Source organism: Papaver somniferum, chromosome 2 (genome assembly GCF_003573695.1).
Source record: "Papaver somniferum cultivar HN1 chromosome 2, ASM357369v1, whole genome shotgun sequence".
In the NCBI taxonomy this organism is placed as follows: Eukaryota; Viridiplantae; Streptophyta; class Magnoliopsida; order Ranunculales; family Papaveraceae; genus Papaver; species Papaver somniferum.
In genome coordinates, this window is record NC_039359.1 from 205,689,557 (window position 1) to 205,711,511 (window position 21,955).

Genomic DNA, 21,955 nt, shown 5'->3' on the forward strand with positions numbered 1-21,955 from the left:
CCTTTATTTTTCTTTGGGACAATGACCATATTCGCTATCCATTCTGGGTATTTAGCTTCTCTTATAATTCCTGCCTCAAGCATTTTCTGTAGTTCTTCTTCTATTTGGGAATGGTAAGTTGTTGCAATTTTTCTTATTCTTTGTTTAAATAGTCTCACATTTTTGTTAATATCCAATTTATGGCATGCAATTGATGGATCTATTTCTGGTATCTCATCCATGCTTCCTGCGAAAATATCTTTATATTCTCGCAACAAGTTAACAGTTCTTTCTTCTTCTTCTTCTTCTTCTTCTTCTTCTATATCCATTTTGGTTCCAATTCTCAACATTAGAGGCTCCTCTATAGTCCCAACGTTTATTTTTTTTGTTGGTTCTGCGGAAATGTAACTGGGTTTAGGTTCTCCTATTGGTGTTTGTTCTTTTATTTCTTTTATGGGTCCTTCTCCTTCTTCCGAAATTTCGCTAGGTATTCCTTTGCCTTCTTTTGCCCTTATCATATATACTCTAAATTCTTCTTCCTTCTTTGCTTCCTTTGCCAATTTTCTGCGAAATTGTTTCTTTTTTGCTTGTCCTTCATAACGTTTTACTTCAATTTGATGACATAATTTCGGATTGTCAACATCTCCTCTGATTTCACCTATTCCATTTGGAGTGGGGAATTTAATACATTGATGCAACGTTGATACCACAACTTTTATCGCATGTATCCATGGTCTTCCTAATAACATATTATATGGCGATTCCATATCCACCATGCACAATGTTACATGTGTTTCGATTTTTCCAAGTGGAATTCGTACCACTATCTCTCCTTTAGGTTTTGTTGTGGATTTTCCAAAGCCGGGAACAAAATATGTTGAACTCGACATTTCTTCATCTTTAAATCCCATTCCCCGGAATGCGTAATAAAATATTATATCAACTGAACTTCTTGTATCAATTAAAGTTCTGTTCAACATCCATTCTCCTATGGATTTTATTGTGGTTCAAATTTTCTTTTTGTATTTCTTCCGCTATGAATGCAATTTTTTGCTTTTCCCAATCTTTCAAGGATGATGTTTTTTCTACCGTCATAACTTTCCTTCCTTCAAAATTTCGTTTATGTATTCTTCCTTTGATGTTTTCATGGAATTCATTAATCATTGTTTTTGTTATCATATTACACTCCAATCTTTTGCCATTTTCATTAATTCTATTCATCTTTCTTCTAACTGATTCACTGATTTATTTAATCACTTTCTTGACTTCAATATTCTCAATCAACAATCTTCAACTTTCGATCTTCAATTCCCTGTTTCTAGCGCCATTATGTAGTTGCAGGAAATCCTACACTACACTCTTCATATGATTTCATCATTAATCAACTCATTTTAGGTTTATATTCTTAATTTTATTGAGTAATCTTCGGATGTTCTTACAAGAAAAGATAAAGAACTAAAAAATGATCTCTGCTCTAAACTTTCTCTCTCCTATTTACTTGTTTCTTCCTCAAAAAATATCTCTCCCTCATCTTTACAACTTGAACGACTATTTATAGGGAAATACATAGTGGATGACAGGTAATCTATCCTTTATTTTCAGATATGGCCTACGACATTCTCGCAACCTGACAAATGTTAATTTCGCAAGATCTCTAATTTTCGCAGGACTATCACATCTTTCTCATGATCCTAGCTGACGTCGTTTGTTATATTCTTCCTGAAATTGTTTTGCGACGCTATTGTGTTGTACCATTGATAATTTCGCTGAGACATTATTGTTGCAAGATTCTGATCCTACAAATACTAAGTTGTTCTTCGGGAATATAAGTCTGGTATTATTGATTGGTTCCTGTTCACCTTGATTTATCAAAAGACAGAACAAAACTCGTAGGTATATTCGTGGGAGACAGATGTATCTATTATCGTAGACTTTTCTGTGTGATACAGGTTTTTTTATTAAAGTCTTCGACTTTGGGTCGTAGCAACTCTTAGTTGTGGGTGAGATCAGTTAAGGGAATCATGTACGTAGCATCCTGCTGGGATCAGATGCGTAAGAGCATAACTGTACCTTGGATCAGTGTGAGATTGATTGGGGTTCAACTAAAGTCCAGGGCGAAGTTAATTTGTAGTAGGCTAGTGTCTGTAGCGGCTTAATACAGTGTGTGTTCAATGTGGACTAGGTCCCGGGGTTTTTCTGCATTGCAGTTTCATCTTTAACAAAATTCTGTGTCTATGTTATATATATTCCGCATTATATTTGTTTATATAATTTAAATAATACAAGTTGTGTGTTGTTAAATCAATTAGAATATCCGACCTTTTGGTTATTGATTTAAATTGATTGACACTTGGATATTGGTCTTTGGTACCATCCAATTTATCTCTCTTTGATAAGACTCGCAGATTTCTATTTGCTTGAGTATATATCAAATCGAGAGATTGAGATATAAAATCTTTGATATACTTTTCATTGATTGAGTCTAACTATCTAGTTGATTCTCATAAAAGTATATTGGGGTTTGTTCATACAGATTGCTAAGCGATATATTGGGTGTGGTTGTTAGACCCCCGCTTTTTCAGGAACCCTTAATGGGTTAAGGGGCCGCTCATTCTAAGATTGGTTATTTTCATGTATCAAAATTAGTCCCCTGACTGTTTGACCGGTCAGGGACCGTGTCAAAAGTCACCTGTTGATGCCACGGTTGCAATAGGCGGTTATAGGAAGATTTGATTCACGACTCTTGGTATGCTGCGGTTATCATTGGGGAGTTATGGGTGGTTTGGTGCTCATGACCATTAGGATACGACGGTTACTAATCTGCTCAGTAACCGCTCCTTATTTTATCCTCATATAAATAGAAGAGACCTCGCCCCAGGAATCCATCTTTTCACTGCCTTCTTTCCCCTCTCTCTGTCTCTTTGTTGCTTACCATGTCTAACGAATCACCTATCCGCGACTCGCCTCCCCGACTCGAATCTTATACACTCGACGAGTTCAGGAACAATCCCCGTCTCAAGGATGACATTCGACCGCCCTCTGCAGATGATGGTACTATTCCTCTCCCAGCTGATGATATTTGGGTTACTCGCATGATTAACCCTCATCCATTTCCTCCGTCCGGGTCAGAAGAATGGCTTATCCGCCCTCGGGCAGAATCGCCCCCTGCGCATTCCTTTGAGGACTCGCCCCGCTTGGCGGCACATAAAGGAGATTATGTATTTTCTACGATCCATTTATGCTCGTCCGCTGAATCTCATGCCGCTCGGGATCCTTGGATCGACTACTTCGCTCCAATCCTGAGAACGCAAGGGTCATCCGCTCTCTAGGTATAAGAGCAGCTTTAAATGCCTCCAAGATTAGATACGTCCGGCGGGACCACGATAGCATAAATCGCTTATGTGCACCCTGGGGGATCGATCCTCATACGTTCATATTTTCCTGGGGAGAAGAGACCCCTATCCTCGAGGACATGGTGGTGCTCACGGGTCTACCCGTCCATGGTGACGTAGTTTACGACAGTTGCTGCCTCCACAAATATTTAAATAAGGATGACAAAGACCTCCGTGACCGTTTGCTTCAAGCCAAGGCGAATTCTATAACCTATCACCTGCCTGAACATCTTAAGGTTGAAGCTGGGGACGAGGATGGAGTCCCAATGGATAAAGGGAAGGGTAAAGCCGACGCGTCAGATTTTATATCCGTCCTGGGTGGTTTGTACCACCATTTAGATTTGTTGGTAAGTGACATCCGTCGCGTGGACGGATCCCATGAGGTTGAAACTTTCGTTCCTGCTAACTTCATCCAGGCATGGGCTTGGGAACGTTTCCCCAAGTATAGGCTTTCTCAGCTGAATTCCCCCGCGCTTTCTCGTCAAGAAGAAGTTGCTCAAGAGGATTGTTCCAAGCGCCTAGTGACAATAGCCGAGACTCATCCTCGGATGGATTTTTACCACAAGAAGGATTATCTTTCGAAGGAAAAGCTCAAGGATTACATGGACAAGGGTGCGGATTTCAACCCTATCACTTATCAGGACGGTAGCACTAGCTCTCTTCACTATACTTTTGCTAGCCAGTCCCAGAGGAGGATATCTTCAACGGAGATACCTTCGGCTGAGGAGTTTGACATGATTGTTTCTATTTTACCGGGGCGTCTTCCCGGATTTTATGGTGGGAAGTTCTCTTTTGAGGATTACAATACCATCCGTGTGGCGCGACAGCTAGGGTTTGACTGAGGAGTTCCTTATGACCCTCCTCCTTCTTCAATAGAGGAGGATAAGGAGGTCTGGAAAAGCTTTGATCACTTTGTCTTCAAAAAGCGGTCTTCGGATGAGCGACCGCACATGCTTCTTTGATTTATGCCAACCTCAACTCCGCCGTCATGTGGGTGTTACCAACGAGTGGCTCAACTATCGTAATAATGTTAACCGGAGTGTGCTGAATCTACTCATCACAGATCCATTTGCCCCTCCGGATTTAACCAAGGAAGACCTCAAAGATATGCATGCATGAGGTCGCGTGAAGCTAAACGCTGAGGTTTCCAAGAAGTATAGGCTATTTTCCAGTAACAAAGGTCGTCCTCTTCGTCCGATAGTTACCATACGGGACCCTCCTTAGGGCCCCCGTCCTCTCAAGAAGATGGGAAGGGTACCGCTCTACCTCCATCCGGTTCTAAGAAAAGAAGGCGCGTTCCATCATTAAATCCTTTGCATATCCCTTCAGCTGCATCTCCTCCTTCTAAGGTATCTTCCTTCTCCTTTGGTTGTCATTTTAATATGGTTCCGCGTTTAGTTTCTTTATGCTAGTTTGCTATATTCTTTTAGAACTCTCCGCCTATCGGCTGCAAACCTAGAGGTCTCTTTTTTGAAGAGTACATCAACCTTCCTTTTAACGAATGGAGGGACGATCAGCTGGCTAAGAATATGAAGCGGGACGCCGGCGTGCTGCCTGTTCCGCGGTTGCCTTTAATCCGCACTGCTAATGTCTCTCCTCCGTTTTCCACGCAGGCTCCCAAAGTGGGGTCGTAATACGAGAGTACTTTCATCGAGAGTTTGGAGAGGAAGCTTGGTCGATCAGTTAGTCAAAGTGGTCCCGAGATACTCTCTACTCGGATGATTCTTCACTCTACTCGTCTCCTAATCATACATACAATTAAAGATCCCAATCATCCTCTTCACACTCCCTCCGATATATTAGATGCAGGGTATGAGTCTGAGTCGGATAATTCTGTGCGTGACTATTCCCAGAAGAGTCGTGGTCTTCAAGGTGGCGCCCAAAATCATAGCTCTTCCCCTTTTAAATCCCGTGAGTGTACTATATTCATAATTGTTAAGTTTCATATACCGACACGTGCCGGTAGTAATATTTATGTTATGATTATTAAATGCATTTGGTGATCTATATAAACATCTTCACTTCCAATACTTCTTGTCAAGATTATTTTATTTTCTTCCTTTCTCTTGCTTTTATCAGGTCACTCGGAGCCGGCTGCGTCGAGTTCTTCTTCTTCTTCTTCTCGCCAATCTGTTCATTCTCCAGCTAATCCTCCTCTTTCCCCCACTCTGGTATATATATTCTACTTGAATTTCATTTCCTTACCATATAAGGATGTTTTTCTTATGATTTCTTCCTCTATCTCTCCTTCCCCCCTTTTTTTTAGAACATGGGAAAACGAGATGGCGCTCATGGTAAAGGAAGCGGCTCGAACCAGCAGGTCAAAGGCAGCGAGTCCGGTAGTGCCAATGACAAGCGGCATAGGTATTCCAACCCAACCCCTATGGTTTCTCAAAGCGTGGATGCTGAGTTTATGGTTGTTCATGAGGATCCTCGGTTTAAATATACCCGTACCATTTCCGCGGCGGAGGCTGGTGTTGACAACCGCTATGCGCTGGTACACGGATTTTGGGTCCCTTCGTCCAAGGTAGCTACCTATCAGCGCATAGTGGAGAAGTTTGGCCACATGTGTGTTCATGAGGAGATTCCCATCAATTCTTTGATCGTAGCCAATGAAGATCTTCTCATCATAGCGGAGGGTCTTTCCCTGGCGGATGAAACTCCAATTGGTACGGATATCTTGAAGAAGTGGGACGCTACCATCCAGACTTATCTAGTTCTTCGATGCCCCATTCAATGGCTCAAGAATCTATTGGACCAGGCGAAGTCTAGCCATAGCGCGCGGACCACATTACCTCGTGAGATCGAGGAGTTGGAGCGGGAGCACAAGCAGCTACTCGATGTTGCAAATGCTAGGAAGGAATCTTATGATCAACTTATGGCGAACGTGGGTCAAGCTGCCAAGGATCTGAAGATCGCTCGGGATGCTGCCGAGGAGGTCAATGGGTGCCTAACTAGGAAGAGGGCCGAGCTGGTTGCTCTGGATATTTTCTGATGATGATTTCTTGGACAATTTATTTGTTTTGTTTTGTTTTGGTGGGACTGAGGATTTTATTGGTTCGTTTTTCTTTTGCAAGACATATTTTACTGTTTGGTTTAACTGCATTTATTATTATGGTTGGATGGTATTTAATGTGGTATAAATATGCATTTCTATAAGTAGGGATGAATGGAGTTGCTTTGACATCTTTCAAGTTTCTTTCTGTATTTCATTCACCATCTGGTTGCTAGCTATATATATATATTTATGTAGCTGATGGCTCATCATCTTCACGGGTATACTTTGCCTTAACCCCAGTGCCAATACTGGTTATCCCTTATGAAAAGGATCATGAGATGACTCGCTTGTTATTAGTAAAAGCTGAAGTGGAGGTACTTAGAGAGGTTAGAATGGTTAACAAAGTGGCTACGCGCGCGCGATTTAACGAGCAGTATGAGACTTATTCGATGGCTCGGGAATCACATGCGCCCTGACGCATAACTCTATCTGTACAACGTGCGTTGGGTGATGCTATAGCTTCCCGAGACAAAGCTGAGCGCCTATTTCAGGAAGCTCTAATTATGACGACTGATATTGAGAAAGCAATAGACGATTTCCGCGCTTTCATCACTCAACAGGCGGGTCGGAATCTCCGTGGGTGTGTTTTGACTTTGTGTGTCGTTTCTGCTCTTATTCTTCCTGCTGACATGAAAGCGGAGTTAGCGCGTCTGTTGATTTTGAAGGATGAAGTCGGGATGCTACAAACTCATCGTCTGATCGCTCTGGATAAGGCCCGCAAAGCTTATGACGAGCATAAAGAGACACTAGATATGGCTCAAAAAGCGAGTGCTTCTAGTGAAGTTATACGTAAGGTTCATCAAGTATTCAAGGAGGTGCGTAGTGCTTATACTGATTCCAATACCCAGTATGGGGAAGCACAATTAATGATGCAAGACTTGGATGAAGACATTTCCTACTATCGCTCGCTTATAGCTGGATCATCCTCATCTTGAAGAGTTACTCTCCCCGTTTTTTTTAATATATATTCGTCTCCTCGGATATTGTGTTATCTTGATTATATATATGAAAGTTTGTTTTGATTAATCACTGTAAATATTCCTTGAGTTTATTTCTCCTTTTCTTTTATTTGTTTTGGGTTTATGGCTAATCGTGTGAGATTAGTTCTTGAAATGGAATGTCTAAACTGTCTTTTCCGGGTGATGTGGCTTTCTCGAGATACTTTAGAGATCGAGAACTCAAGTTGGCATGAACGACTGTCTGTTGCGGATCATCCGGTGAGGAGGATTCATAGTGAAGGTGGTCTTCCTGATTTAACCCTTCTGGAGTATCGTGGTTATTGTCGTGAGCAACGTATGATTACCCACTTTCGATGTGTTGAGGCGGATCGCAGTGTTAGATCCATTGAGATGGACATTTCTGAGGTTCGCTTGGATCTTAATATGTTACCATGATTTATTTTTATTTTTCATTTTTTTTTAGTGGGAGTTATGACGATGGCTGCAGTTCCTATAAATAGACTATTTGTGTTAGTATGAAGTTTTCATTTTATACTATGTTCATTGTCTATGCTATTATTTGCTACATGGCTGAATATTTGCATGGTTATGTGCTATCTTTGGCTTCTGTGCCATCATTAGTATCCCCGTATAGGAGAGGATCCGAACTAGATCGTTTGCGGCTCGTAGGAGCCGAAATAGACTTGATTAGAGAGAGAAGGCTGGCGATTCGTACAAAAGCTCGCTCTCAGTTCGAAAAACAGTACAAGATATTTTTAACATCTCGGAAGACTCAAGTGTCCGGGCCAGTTTCTTTCAGGATTCAGAGTGCATTGGACGATGCTGTCTCCGCTCGCCATGAGGCTGATCGACTGTTGCGAGAGATAAATCTTATGATCATGGATCTTGATCAGGTAATCGCGGACTATGATGTTTCTTCCTCTCATCTACCAAGTCGTCGTATGTATGGTTATGGCTTGTCTTTGTGCATGATACGCGCATTGGTGCATCCTTCAGATAAACAGGTGGAATTGGCACGGTTACTAGTCCTGAAGAGTGAATTGAGAGTTTTGCGAATTCATAGGTTGGATGTGCAAGAAAATGCACGTAAAGCATTCGAGGAGCAGGATGATACCTCCAACATGGATCGCCAGAATAATGCGTCTGAGAGGATTTTGCATGAGGTAAATCAGGTGCTAGGATATTTGCGGGCAACTTTAACTATTACTACTATTCAATGTGAAGAAGCGCTTGTGATGATGCAAGATGTAGAACAAGAAATCACACGTTGTCGCATGCTCATAACTGAATCAACTTAAAAGTTCTCCCCGTTTTTTTCTTTTTTTGGTATATAGCCTAAGTATTCCAAGCAAAAGTTCTCCTCCCTTTTTTATCTTTAATGGAAGAACCAGTCAGTACTTTATGTTTGTCTCTTAGGGAACAAAAAATGGAATTGTTGCAAGCTACTATTGCTGGTAACACCCGACTCGTTCATGAATGTGAGGAATTATTTGGAGTTAGCCAAATGCAGTATTTCCATGCCATGGATCTTTATGTGGATCGCCTGAGTGCAAGTCGGATTGATCCTTCAATAGAAAATGTGATGGCTGCGGATGAGGCTTATGAAGCGTTTGTTAACGCTCGTGACCGGATGGAATGCAAATAAGGCGACTTGGATGTTGCTCGTGGTCGACTGAAGCGCGCGAACTCAGTTCTATCTTCCTTTCTTTGACTTAGTGGATTCTGCCACAGAGTATATTGTTTTATTTGTTCTGTATGTCGTGTCAGATGCTTATGAACATGTTATTTGTGTTATTTTCTGTGTATCGTATGCACGTGTGATTTCCTTTAAGAATATTACTTCTATAAAATATCTTATTAGTTGGATTAGTCAGTACCTACACTTGTGGCGTTTTTTCTTGACCATGCACGAAAACTATCATTCTCCGGAGCTACTGACGTGCTTCGTCTAGCTAAATACAGAATATTAGTCCTTTCTGGGACTATTGGTCCATTTTATTAAGCCATGCACAGAGCCTAGTCCTTTCTTGGACTATTGGTGCACTTCATTTAAGCCATGAACGGAGCCTAGCCCTTTCTTGGACTATTGATGCACTTCATCCAAGCCGTGCACGGAGCCTAGTCCTTTCTTAGACTATTGGTGCACTTCATTTAATCCACGCATGGAGCCTAGCCCTTTCTTGACTATTGGTGCACTTCATCTAAGCCAGGCACGGAGCCTATCCCTTTCTTGGGCTATTGGTGCATTTCATTTAAGCCATGGACGGAGCCTAGCCCTTTCTTGGACTATTGGTGCACTTCATCTAAGCTATGCACGGAGCCTAGTCCTTTCTTAGACTATTGGTGCACTTCATATAAGCCATGCACGAAGCGTAGTCCTTTCTTGGACTATTGGTGCACTTCATCTAAGCCATGCACAGAGCCTAGCCCTTTCTTGGGCTATTGGTGCACTTCATCTAAGCCATGCACGGATCTTAGTACTTTCTTGGACTATTGGCGCGTCCTATCGGGTCGTACGCGAGAATTTAACGTGACTCAAAGTATAATATAAGATAATTGCTTTATTATTTCTCAGCCATCCGACATACATTAGGTTACATAAGCGTAATAAGTTTTAAGCCATTTACCATTGATAGGAGTATTGATGCGTGAGCCATTCATTAGTTTCAGATAGGAATATCCTCTTTTTCCTGCTTTTTCATTACGCTGGACATGCGGTGCGATTTTCATCACTACATCATGTGGTGGCTTTGACATTGCTGGCACTTCTTCACATGCTCGGTTGTATCAAACTCCATCGTGGGCTAGTAATACCCTCCTTCGTGCAACTGTAGGAAGAGTTTTCTCATACCTTGGTGCTCGGCATCGTGATTCGTAGCCATAACTATCTCTGCCTCTTCTTGCGACAGACAAAGTAGTATTTTGTCCCCGAAACTCTTCCTATAGAGGATGCCTTCACTCATGAAGAATCGTCCGGTTGTCCTTTGAATTTTTAACGCTTCTTGTGTATTTGGCGGTAGGCGCTCGTACTGGATGAAGTCTATGTAAGGTTGTCTCCAGTCCTCTATCTCCGAACTACATATTTCCGTCTGTTATTGGGGTGCTTGAGAATCGTCACACTTATCTTTGATTACTGCTGCTTGGACTGCCATATTTGGCCAGTATACACCCATCCTCTGTAGTCGTCGGTACAGTTTTATCCTTCCTGTCTGTCCGGATGATTCTTCATGGACGCAATTCATTATTTCCTGCGCTTCTGACTTTCCCACACATCGTGATAAAGCACCTCCGGATGTTCGAAAGTACAACGCTCCTCGGATTACAACAAAATGTTTCAACAATTTAACGGGCAGTAACTGATCATCCGCCTCTCTAGTCAGATCTTCGATGTATGATGTTCTCCAATCATCCTTTAATTCGAATGCTGCATCTTTTTTCCATGTGCTGGGTAGTGCCCTTCTTTTTACCACTATGGTGCCTTCGTCGGCTTCATTTAACTGTAGCATGGCCGCTAAGGTAGTCAACGCATCTGCATGCTTGTTGGTGGATCTTCCAGTATGCTCGATGACGGTGCATCCTCTTATCGTTATTAGTTCTTGAGCTTCTGCTCCGTATGGTGCCAAATGCGCCACCTTTACCTGGAAATCACCCGATATTTGGTTTGTGACTAGATTCGAGTCTCTCTTGACGTCGATTTCTCCTAGATTGAGTTCCTCGGACATTCGTAACCCAAGAATCAATGCCTCATATTCTGCCACATTATTGCTACATTCAAAGTCTAGCTTAAAAGCGAATGATAACAATTTTTTCTTGGGCGTCTCAAATACTATCCCTGCTCCTCCATAAGAGTCGTATGACGATCCATCAAAAAACATTGTCCAGCGTTCTTCCTCCTGGACCTCCACAACTTCTCCGGGTATTCCATCACTTATTTACGTCATATCCATACCTGGGAACGCGGCTAATAAATCTGTGAATGCTTGCCCGCGTACTCCCTTCGACCACTGGTATTTTAGCTCAAATTCGGATAGCTATAGTAGCCAGCGGGCCATTCTGCCGGATAACACTGGTTTTGTCCCCAGGTAAGTGATCGTATTAGCTGTCGCCACCACTATGGTTTCATGAGGAAGCAGATACGATCGTAATTTTTGTGTGGCATAAATAAGCGCTAGACATGTTTGCTCCTCCTTCGAATATCGAAACTCTACGTCTCTAAACCCTCTATTGATGTAGTGAATTGGGCACAGTTGGTCGTTGCCGAGGTCTTGAGACAACAGTGCTCCGATCGCCACATTGGTAAATTCAGTGTACAAGTAGAGGGGCTCGCCTTTGACGGGAGGTCGCAGGACCCGCGCGCTGATTAAGCATTCTTTAATCTTCCGAAAGGCTTGCTCTTGATCATTTCTCCACCGGAACTTCTTGTTCTTCTTCAATAGCGGTGTGAATGCACATAACAGTTGTGCCATCCCTGGTATGAACCTTCGGACATAAGACACACTGCCAATAAAAGTCTGCAACTCTTTTACATTTGCGGGCGACCTCATAGTAGTTATCGCTTTGACCTTATCCGGATCGATTTGTAATCCTTTGTCGGTAACAACAAACCCTAAAAAATTTCCGGAGGTGACTCCAAAGGCGCGTTTGAGAGGATTCATCTTCAGGTGATACTTTCTACATCTGTTGAAAACATGCCTTAAGTGGCTGAGGTGATCTTTTCGCGCCCGAGATTTTACCACCACATTATCCATGTAAACTTCCATAATTTGATGCATCATGTCGTGGAAGATAGCCACCATTGCCTGTTGATAGGTCGCGCCCGCATTTTTCAACCCGAACGGCATTACAGTATAGTAGAAATTCCCGTATGTGGTCTGGAAAGCTGTTTTTTGCGCATCTTCTGCGGACATCTTAATTTGGTTGTATCCGCTAAATTCATCCATGAAAGAAAACATATCATACACGCATGTTTTATTCAACATTATATCGATGATTGGTACTGGGAAATCATCCTTAGGTCATGCCCGGTTCAGATCTCGGTAATCGACACAACACTGGACCTTTCCATTCTTCTTCTCTATCGGTACGATGTTAGCTAGCCACATAGGATGTTGGATCAGTTTAATGAAATTGGCTTTCAGCGGCTTCTCCACCTCTTCCTTGATCTCCAACTCTATCTTCTCCGGAAAGTTACGCCTCCGCTGCTTAACAGGCTGATACTCGGGCGAGACATTGAGGTTGTGCGCATTTAAATTGCTATCAAGACTCGGCATTTCATCATGTGTAAATGCAAACACATCACGGAGCAGGTTGACCAGTCGTGACCTTTCTTTTCCTTCTAGGTGCTTGCTAATGCATACACAACGAGGTTCATCTTCCGTGCTAAGGTTTACTTCTTCTCACCCGTAGAGGGTCGGATCGAGTATTGTCTTCTCTTCGGGTAAGACTTTTATTATTTCTTCTTCCGAGATCAAAGGCTCTGCCTCTTCCTGCAAATCTTCAATCACTGGGGTTGCTTCCATCATTTCCTCATCCGCTGATGACATAGCACAGTCATGTTGTCGATTGGAAGCTTCCCCGACTAATTGCTATAAGCGGTAAACATGTCTGCCCTCTGGTCGTGAGAAGCGTCTAAATTGACTATTCTTCATTTCGACTACAACCCCCTTATTCCACGCGGAAGGTCCCATCCGAGATGGACTAAAGACCGATTTAGCCTTTCCTTTTGTATGTGCTTCAGGTTGGAACTATTTCTACTTGGGAGGGTGGTGAAACGCTCTGACTGCTCTCCTTGGTCCGTGACCGGTTGTGTGTAGAAAACTACGTCTTCCATGTAAGCTTCCTCTAGACCGAACGGGATTACTTGTAGCTGGGATCCAGAATTGTTTTCCTCCACTATTAATCTTGACACACTGGTGATATGTAGACGATACTACCTTGTGGTTCAAAATCCATCCTCTCCCTAGAAGGACATGAAATGTGGTATCATTCTCAAGCACATAGAAGGGAGTGAGCTCTCTGATAGGTCTTATCTTCATCATCAGATGTACTATTCCCATTGTCGTCTGAGTCTGTCCTCCAAATCCTCTCACAGTCGTTGCGCGCATTTTGATCGAAGTTCTTGATACTCCTAAGGATTCCAATGTGTGTAGGGAGATCATATTGAGGGATGCTCCGGGGTCTATGAAAGCTCGCTTGAGGGGATGCTTGTTAATATGGGCCGTGAGGTATAACGGTCGGAGATGTTCTCCTGGATAGCATATATCTTCGTCAGTGAAGGTAATAGCTTCCCTAGGCATCGGATTGTACACCTTCCCGGATGCGATTGACGTGATAGCTTTGGATGCCTCGCGGACTTGGTCCTCCCTGAAACCAAGAGAGTCTAAGAATTGTTGGGCCAAAATAGTTTGGGAGAATTTTGCTAGCGATTCCATTTGTGTCTGAAAATATGGTTGTCTCTGACGCTTCACACGCTTCCTCCTCTTCCGCGTCTCCCCATGGTCTCCAGGTTTCTCCTTCTGTGGGTTCATGGGAAATCATCATAACTTGGTGCTGAGGGAGCGGATCCTTTTGGATGCTTTGTTCTCCTATCTCTAGCTCGCCTCTAGCTCGTTTTCTCTACACTATGTAGCGCAAAGAGAAACATTCCACAGTCGGATGATGGACCCTCCTATGATAATGACAGTATCGTTCGTGCATCTTATTTGTTGTGGTAGGTTCTGTAGATACGGGTGGCAGAGTTTCTTCTTTGTTGGCCACCCATTGCTCGAAAAGTCCTATTATCTACTCCATGCTGCATGACAGTGGTGGCGGCGGGTTTGATCTTCCTCCATCTGCTCTTCCCCCTCTCCTATCGGACTTTCCTCCTCGGTAAGGGACAAAAGCAGTAGATCCTCCCTTTCCTATGTTGCCTCCTTGGTCATTGGATGCAGAGTTAACAAAATGTAATTGCCAATTGTGTCCGCTTGTCCCCGAGTTCATAACATCCGTGCAGTCTGATATCCGGGCTGCAGCTTCTTCGACCTCCACAAAAGTTTGAAACTTGAAATTCGTCAAGTTTAGCCGAAAGATTGCATCCATGCCTCGAATACATATCTCCAACAAGCGCTCCTCCGGGATGTCCTCATGACATTCCAGTGTGAAATCTCGGAAGCGGGTGATATACTTTCCGATCTCTTCTCCGACCCGCTGGGTGCACCTTCCCAAATCTATTGCTATGACTCTTCTTTGTGCGGAGTTAAACTTCTTCAGGAAAAGTTGTACCATGGCGGACCACGAGCTGATACTTCCAGAGACTCTCATCCTGAGCGTACGCATTCATGGCTGATATGAAGCGGCTTACGTGTTCCCGCGCATTCCCTTTTCCTCCATATGTCTTGAATTTTGGTGATGTGTAATCCTCGGGATATAGGTAATCAGCGACCTCTGCGGAGTACGGGGGTTCCAGTGAATCGTAAATGTTGTGCTTCGTTACTCGGTAATTGTCCTCTAGATACTTGGCGATCGCGTCTTCTGTTATACCCGGAGTTGTGTTTTTTGTGCCGACTGTTTTAGTGGCCACCACGCTCTGTTCCCTCGCTGCTTCAAACGTCCGCGCAGCTCCTGTTGCCTTTTAATAGACGCGTCTAACTCCTCTTCTATTTCAGACATTTCTTGCTCGCTGGTCCCAGCTACAGCTTTCTCTTTAAGCATTTCTCCTTTCTTCTGGAGCGCTACTGCACCCTGGGATGCTCCTGCCCCTTGTACGATAGGTGTTGTGACTACCGCTCGGAAGTGTATCTCATCATCACTTTCCCCATGTACGTCTTCTACGGAAACGCCATCCTGGTTAGGTACTGCTCCGCCTGCTAGTACTTCCTGACTCGCACCTGGGAGTATCATGCTGGAAAAGAGGCTAAGAACCTCCCACTGTGGTCACAATGTTGATGGGTAGAATGTGGGAAGGAGGAACTAGCCCTAATCACAGAAAGTACTCCAAAGGAGTGGATATGTTTAGGGAAGTAGTGGGGAATTAATGATTCCTTAAGAAGTGTACATTATTTCCCTTTTATAATATCCCTCTTATGGATTAGTGCTCATAAGATTATCATATTACTAAACTACCATTTCCCTTTCCTTAAGTTAATATCAAACCCTAAAGGGCTTTCCCCTTTAGGCTAAAGCCCAACTTCCCATGTGTACTCTTGGATAGACTAGGACTTCCCTATCTTAATGGGTTTGTCCTAGTCCCCAAGCCTCTTTAATTATCCTAAAAGGGAACCCTTAATGGGTTAAGGGGTCGCTCATTCTAAGATTAGTTATTTTCATGTATCAACAGAAACCCACATGTCTTATCATGGAAGCCCAATACGGTTTATTGGGGAAACCAGTGGGTTTATTGAGGAATCCCACATGGCTTATCATGGAAGCCCAATACGGTTTATTGTGGAAACCGGTGGGTTTATTGAGGAAACCCACATGGCTTATCACGGAATCCCAATACGGTTTATTGTGGAAACCGTTGGGTTTATTGAGGAAACCCACATGGCTAATTACGGTTTATTGTGGAAACCGGTGGGTTTATTGAGGAAACCCACATGGATTATTATGGAAGCCTAATACGGTTTATTGTGGAAACCGGTGGGTTTATTGAGGAAACCCACATGGCTTTTTATGAAAGCCCAATACGGTTTATTGTGGAACCGATGGGATTGTTGAGGAAACCCACATGGCTTAACATTGAAGCCCAGTCTATCTTATTATAGAAGTCCAAATGATTATTGTAGAAGTCATTTTGAGATAGACATGAATCTTGGAAGATAGACAAGGATCTTCCAAGATTTGTGTAGGGATATACACAAATATTGAGAAGATAATATGGATCTTCCAAGATATACTCAAATCTTGTGAAGATAGGCAAGGATCTTCACAGATAGACTCAAATCTTGTCAAGATATACAAAGATCTTTCAAGATAAAGATGGATTTTCATGGAAAGATACAGATATTAAAGGATAAGGACAAATCCAGGTGGTTATTTTGGATAACTACGAACCTAGGTTATCATGGAACCAGATTAGGGTTTTTCCTATAAATAGAGGCCAAAATCCAACTCAAAAGGTACACCATTTATATTCCTTTTCTCCACAACTCACCTGCTTAATAACTCCCTCTGACTTTAGCATCAGAGTGTCTTTGCAGGTACCCCCACCTTTTCAGTGTCAATTACAGTTTTCATCAACAATTTTTGGAGGAAGTGGATCTACGGTGGAGATTCAATCCATCTACACACATCTCGAAGAGTGTTGGGGTAAATATTTTTGCACCAACACTTGGGATCAAGTATACTCGCCTATACATATATTGGTCCTGTACCTTATAAGCTCATTAAAGTAAGACATGAAAGGAACACCTAATTTAGCAAAAAATTAAATGTACTAACTTCATATTTGTACCAAAGAAATTTGATAAAAGAAATTACTTACGGGTATGGATGTCTGACGGATTTTCAAAGTTACATCCGGGGGCCCAATAATCCATTGGATTTCAAAAATCTCATCCGCGTCCAACCCATTAGAGAACGGTTCGAGTGCCCACCCACAAAAATACGAATGGTTCCGACTAAATCCGCGGATTGCGGGCCAAATGCTCACCCCAATCAATAACCCACTATTTTTTTTGAAAGCCTAATTTATTTTGAACGATTTTTTAGGGACCATGGTTTCTTTGGGGGGACCATGGTCCTATTAGGCCACCTACCCTACAATTTTAAGGGATGTCCTAAAATCATGGGATTACTAATTTGCCCTTACCCTAATTAAAATTAACCCTAATCTAATAACCACCCCTAATCTAATAACTACCCATGATTAAAATTAATCCTAACTTAATGTAAAACAAAAAAAAAAATACTCTAAACCTAAACCTAGCCGCTCAAAAAGAAAAACAGTTCTCCTCTTATTCTCTTCTTCCCCATTTCAACATCATCATCATCGATTAATCGTCGATTCATAAAATTTTCATCGTCGATTAATCAATCGACTATAAGAATGGTTCTTCGAAAGAAAACCAAAAGACTCGCAGGAACAGGTCCCCCATTAGGACATCTAGCAAATCAGCCAAGTGATTTTGAGATTCATAAAGAAGTGGAACAGCAAAGAGAAGTGGAAGAGCCAAGTGAATTCATAATCCAGTATAATAGACGCAGTTCGAAGCCTGATTCTTCCATGGGACCGATTCGCAGGTATTTCCCGATAAACCCATTTCTTTTAATTTGATTTTCATCGATTCAATTGATTAGAAATCATCAAAATAGGGTTCAAATTGAAGTTACAGTGTTTAGTTCGGCTAAAGCGTCTTTTATTGTTTCCCTAGTTTCTTAACCGAACTCCATGAAACGAAGAACACGAAGAACAGTTCGGTTCTATAGGATTGAAAACTAGGTTACCGAACTCGTGAGTTCGGTTGTTTCGCAAAAAAATTGTTGAACTGCCATGTAACCGAACTATAGCCATATTACCAAAAATAGGAAAAAATTCCATGTAACCGAACTGTTTGATTTTTCCCAAAATTTCTAGTACCCACACTACCGAACTCTAGCACCTTTGTTCGATTGTTTCGCATAAATGTTTAAAACTGCCATGTAACCGAATTGTACCCTTATTACAAAAAAATAAATAATTGGCCATGTACCTGAACTGTTCTTTTTTTCCCTATATGTTTAGTACCCATATAACCGAACTTGTTCCAATATGTTAGGTTTGTTCGCAAAAAACTTTGACAGACCGAACTCTTGGCTATTTACATATATATGTGGAGTTCGGTTTTCTCGAAAAAATAATTGAGTAACCGAACTCTACCCTGGAACACGAATTTTTTTTCTTGAGTTGGTTTTTTTTCGTGAATTATTCCTTATTTCGTTTGTTTTTTTGTTTAGTGGCAAAGGTAAGAAATCCAACCAACCATTACCGGAAGATTTGAGAACTCCCACGCCTAGAGGCCCAAAACACTTAGGTGTCGATAAGCATGGAACCAAAAATGCTAAGTATGGAGGTGGGTCATTACCGGGTGTTGTCATCCAAGATGGTGTCAATAGAAATAATGTTGACAACGTAATCCAACAAGTTAATGAGGAGATCGTGGAAGAGATGAGCAGTCAAGAACATAATCAAGGTGGAGAAGATGAACTAGCTCAAGGAGGAGGAAATGAGGGTGGCGATGACGATGGTGAAAAATATGAGGAAGACGGAGACAAGGATGGAGATAAGGATGATGATGAATCAGAGGAGGACTCGAATGAACAGGAAGAAGAAGAGGAACAAGAAGACATAGTGGTAAAGAGACCTAGAAAGACGCCTAAAAATCCTTGTGCTAGATATTCATACATTCCTCATAATGATTTGTGTTTGCCGCCAAAGAATCCAACATATGGTACTCCAAGAGATGGCGGGGAGGTATTGATGGGCTAAAAAACTCATGGGCTGCCAAGATCTTTGCGACAAAGGTATGGTTCAATCTTAACCATCAAGATTTAGATTTCTCAGTCATTTTATTATATTTTGACATATATTGTTCCTTTCTATATATATTAGTATATAAGATATGTTGTTGGTTTTTTAGGATCATAAAAATGATGTTCGTGTTTTGAAACGTCAAAAGAACAAGGTATGGAATATAGAAAATGAGTGTGATGTGGTCCGCTTGGCCGTATTTGATTGTGTACTATGGAACGGGATACAACATGCACACCAAAAATTTGATGTTGTCACTGTTACTGCATTTGCCGAGAGGGCTTATCCAGAGACGGATACCTTTCATCTACCTTTTGGTGAGATGGCAATAACTCCGGATGATTGTTTTAGAATCACAGCCCTACCAATTACATGAACAAGTGTTCAAGATGGCTACGATCCCTCTATAAGTTATGAAGTTCTTGAAAAACTAGTCGAAAGGTGTCTAGGATAGAGCGATAAAAAGGCACAATGTGAGTTTAGGCGAGCTAACAAAGATCCCAAGGAAGGTGATGAGTATAATGAGTTTGAGGAAGACCGCACGTACAAGAAGAAGTTGAAAAAGATCAAGCTCAAAACCTTGTTTGATGAGTTTTCAGGGACGAAAGATTTTGTTGCTCAAGTAAAGTTGGTGATGACAAAGGAGAAGACTAAGCACCATGTGACTGCTTATTTGTTATATCAACTTGGAACCATCTTCTTCCCTGACACTTCAGTCCACGTGGTAAATGCTCTTGGGGCATTGCGGTTCTTTCATTCGTTCAAGCGGAACTCAGAAAAGCTTCGAGGCTTAGGAGTCTATATTTTGGAGGCTTATACACCCTTGTTCAGGTACCCCGTTAAATTATCGTTTGTGTGTTTGAATATATAAGTGAATGAATGTGTATTTTTACTAATCATATTGCGAATGTATTATTTTTTTCCTCTTCTCATAGGTTTGGGTGTACGATCACTTCCCTAAACTGCAATTGTCTCATGCTCGCACTCCTTGGCCTTATGGGAAGCCTACAGCTGGTAAATATGAATTTTTGAACTCACAGGAAAAGAATAAGGAAAAAAATGTGTTGGAGTTGAGGGAGACATTGGATAAGTTAACAGTGAAATATGTGGTTTTCCATCCTTACAGCATTGCATCAGATGAAGATGAGGAGGATGTTGATGTTATTAATTTCTCACCTGTTGCGGGTTATAATGGACCGTTGTTTCATCCTGGGGGTTGTACAATGTATAATCCTCGAAGAGTACTTAGACAACTTTCTTGTGTCCAAAGTGTCCCACAAGTGGAAAACTTCAACTTCAAGGTAAAGAAGGTCGGAACTAAGAACAGCGAGAAGAATTTCATCCCCAAATACGATCCTGCTCCATCAGTGGACCACTGGAAGAACTTTGGGAATTATCTTGTTCCAGTCGAAGAGTTACAAGATTCGTTTGATGATCCAAATGTCGCTGACGATGGATATATGGAATGGTATGAGAATTTTTGTCATCCTCGTGTAATAAACAGTGTCCAACAAGCCCGTGCTGATAAAGCAAAATCAACGACAATGGAGAAAGAGGCTCAGAAGATTATGAAGCCTACCCCTATGTGTGGTGATGAGGCCTTGATCTTGTGGAATTCGGCAGTAAGATATTTACTCTTATTTTTGTTTTTCAAAATGTTATAAAGTATTGAAAAATAATAGTGACTTATGTTTTTGATGAGAAAAGGTGAAGGCAAGTGCTAAATTGTTGAAGAAATAGATGGAAAAAATCCGGAGTGGAGAGCCTATGGACACTCGAGAACAAACATACGTCTACAACCAAATAACTAATGTTTTTAATCCCGACCTTGTCGATACAAGCCAGGTTGATCCAAGCCGGACCATACCGTTGAAAAGGAGTCTCCAACAAGGGGAAGGTTCAAGTCGGATGGTTCAACAACAAAGCAGTGGAGATGACACTCCTAGTGACGAAGGACGGCCTAAATCTCCTAATGGTCGTGGTAAATGAGTGATTGAAACAATTAGTACTATGTTTTCTTGCGGATTTGGTAGTTCGTTTCCTTATGTTTGGAAGACATTTGTTTTGCGGATATGGTAGTTTGTTTTCTTATGTTTGCTTCCAACATTTAGTTATGTGGATTAGTAAATGAATTTCATAATTAGGTAGTTTCATAATTAGGTAGTTATGTGGTAGTTTGTTTCATTAAATTCAAAATTTTAAGAAATAATTAGGCAGTTCGGTTAGACTGTAAAATCTGCGAAACAACCGAACTTGATGGTCCACATGTTCGGTTGATTCGAAGATTTTGCAATCTAACCGAACTCAGCAACAAAAAAATTTCAAAACATACAGAGTAATGTTCGGTTATCTGGTATTATTTTGTAGGTAATCGAACTGTGGAGTTCAAAAGTCAGTGAAAATAGTTTCCTATGTTCGGTTACCTGCTACGATTTACCAGGTAACCGAACATTACTCTGTAACTTATGAATTTGGTGTTTTGGACTATTCGGTTACCTTGAATTTACAGAACCAACCGAACCCTTCAATTCGGTTATACGTGTAAAGTTTCCAGGTAACCGAACCCTTGAGTTCGGTTTTGTCTATTTGTTTCTTATGCAACCGAACTATATATTTTGAAATTTGAATGACACATATTTCAAGTAACGGCTTTTTTTATAGCCGTTATACACCTTAGTAGTATAAATATGTGTCTCATAGTTAACATTTTGTCTCAAAATATTCACAAATGGCAGCTACTACTCCTAAATTTACTCTAGATGAAGATCTTTCTCTTTGCGGAAACTACATACTATACCATCCAAAGAGGGGTGAAGAACGATGAATGAATGGTATTATGAGTCAAAGTTATTGGGGGGAAATTCATGAGAAATTCTGCTCCGACACAACAAACCCTCATAAACGTGATCATATATCTTTGTTCATTCGATTTGGAAAGATTAAAGATAGAGTTGTGGAATTTATGGCTTTATTTCGTATTGTAAGGATGTATCGACTTAGGGGTGAAACATACGAGGAAATCGTTTTAACATCAAAAAATGAATGGAGACGATGGAAAAGAAAGGATTTCAAATATGAGGAT

At 41.6% G+C, this 21,955-nt stretch overlaps 1 protein-coding gene across 1 annotated transcript; it reads right to left on the bottom strand.

Moving 5' to 3' along the window:
• Nucleotides 1-10,480: 10,480 nt before the first annotated feature.
• On the bottom strand, nt 10,481-11,263 carry LOC113352642. The gene has a single exon (XM_026596441.1). It carries the CDS (start codon nt 11,261-11,263, stop codon nt 10,481-10,483), a length of 783 nt encoding a protein of 260 aa, XP_026452226.1.
• Nucleotides 11,264-21,955: the final 10,692 nt, after the last annotated feature.

Coding starts and splice junctions, on each gene's coding strand:
- LOC113352642 (XM_026596441.1), bottom strand. CDS start 11,263: ATGTTTTTTGATGGATCGTCATACGACTCTTATGGAGGAGCAGGGATA.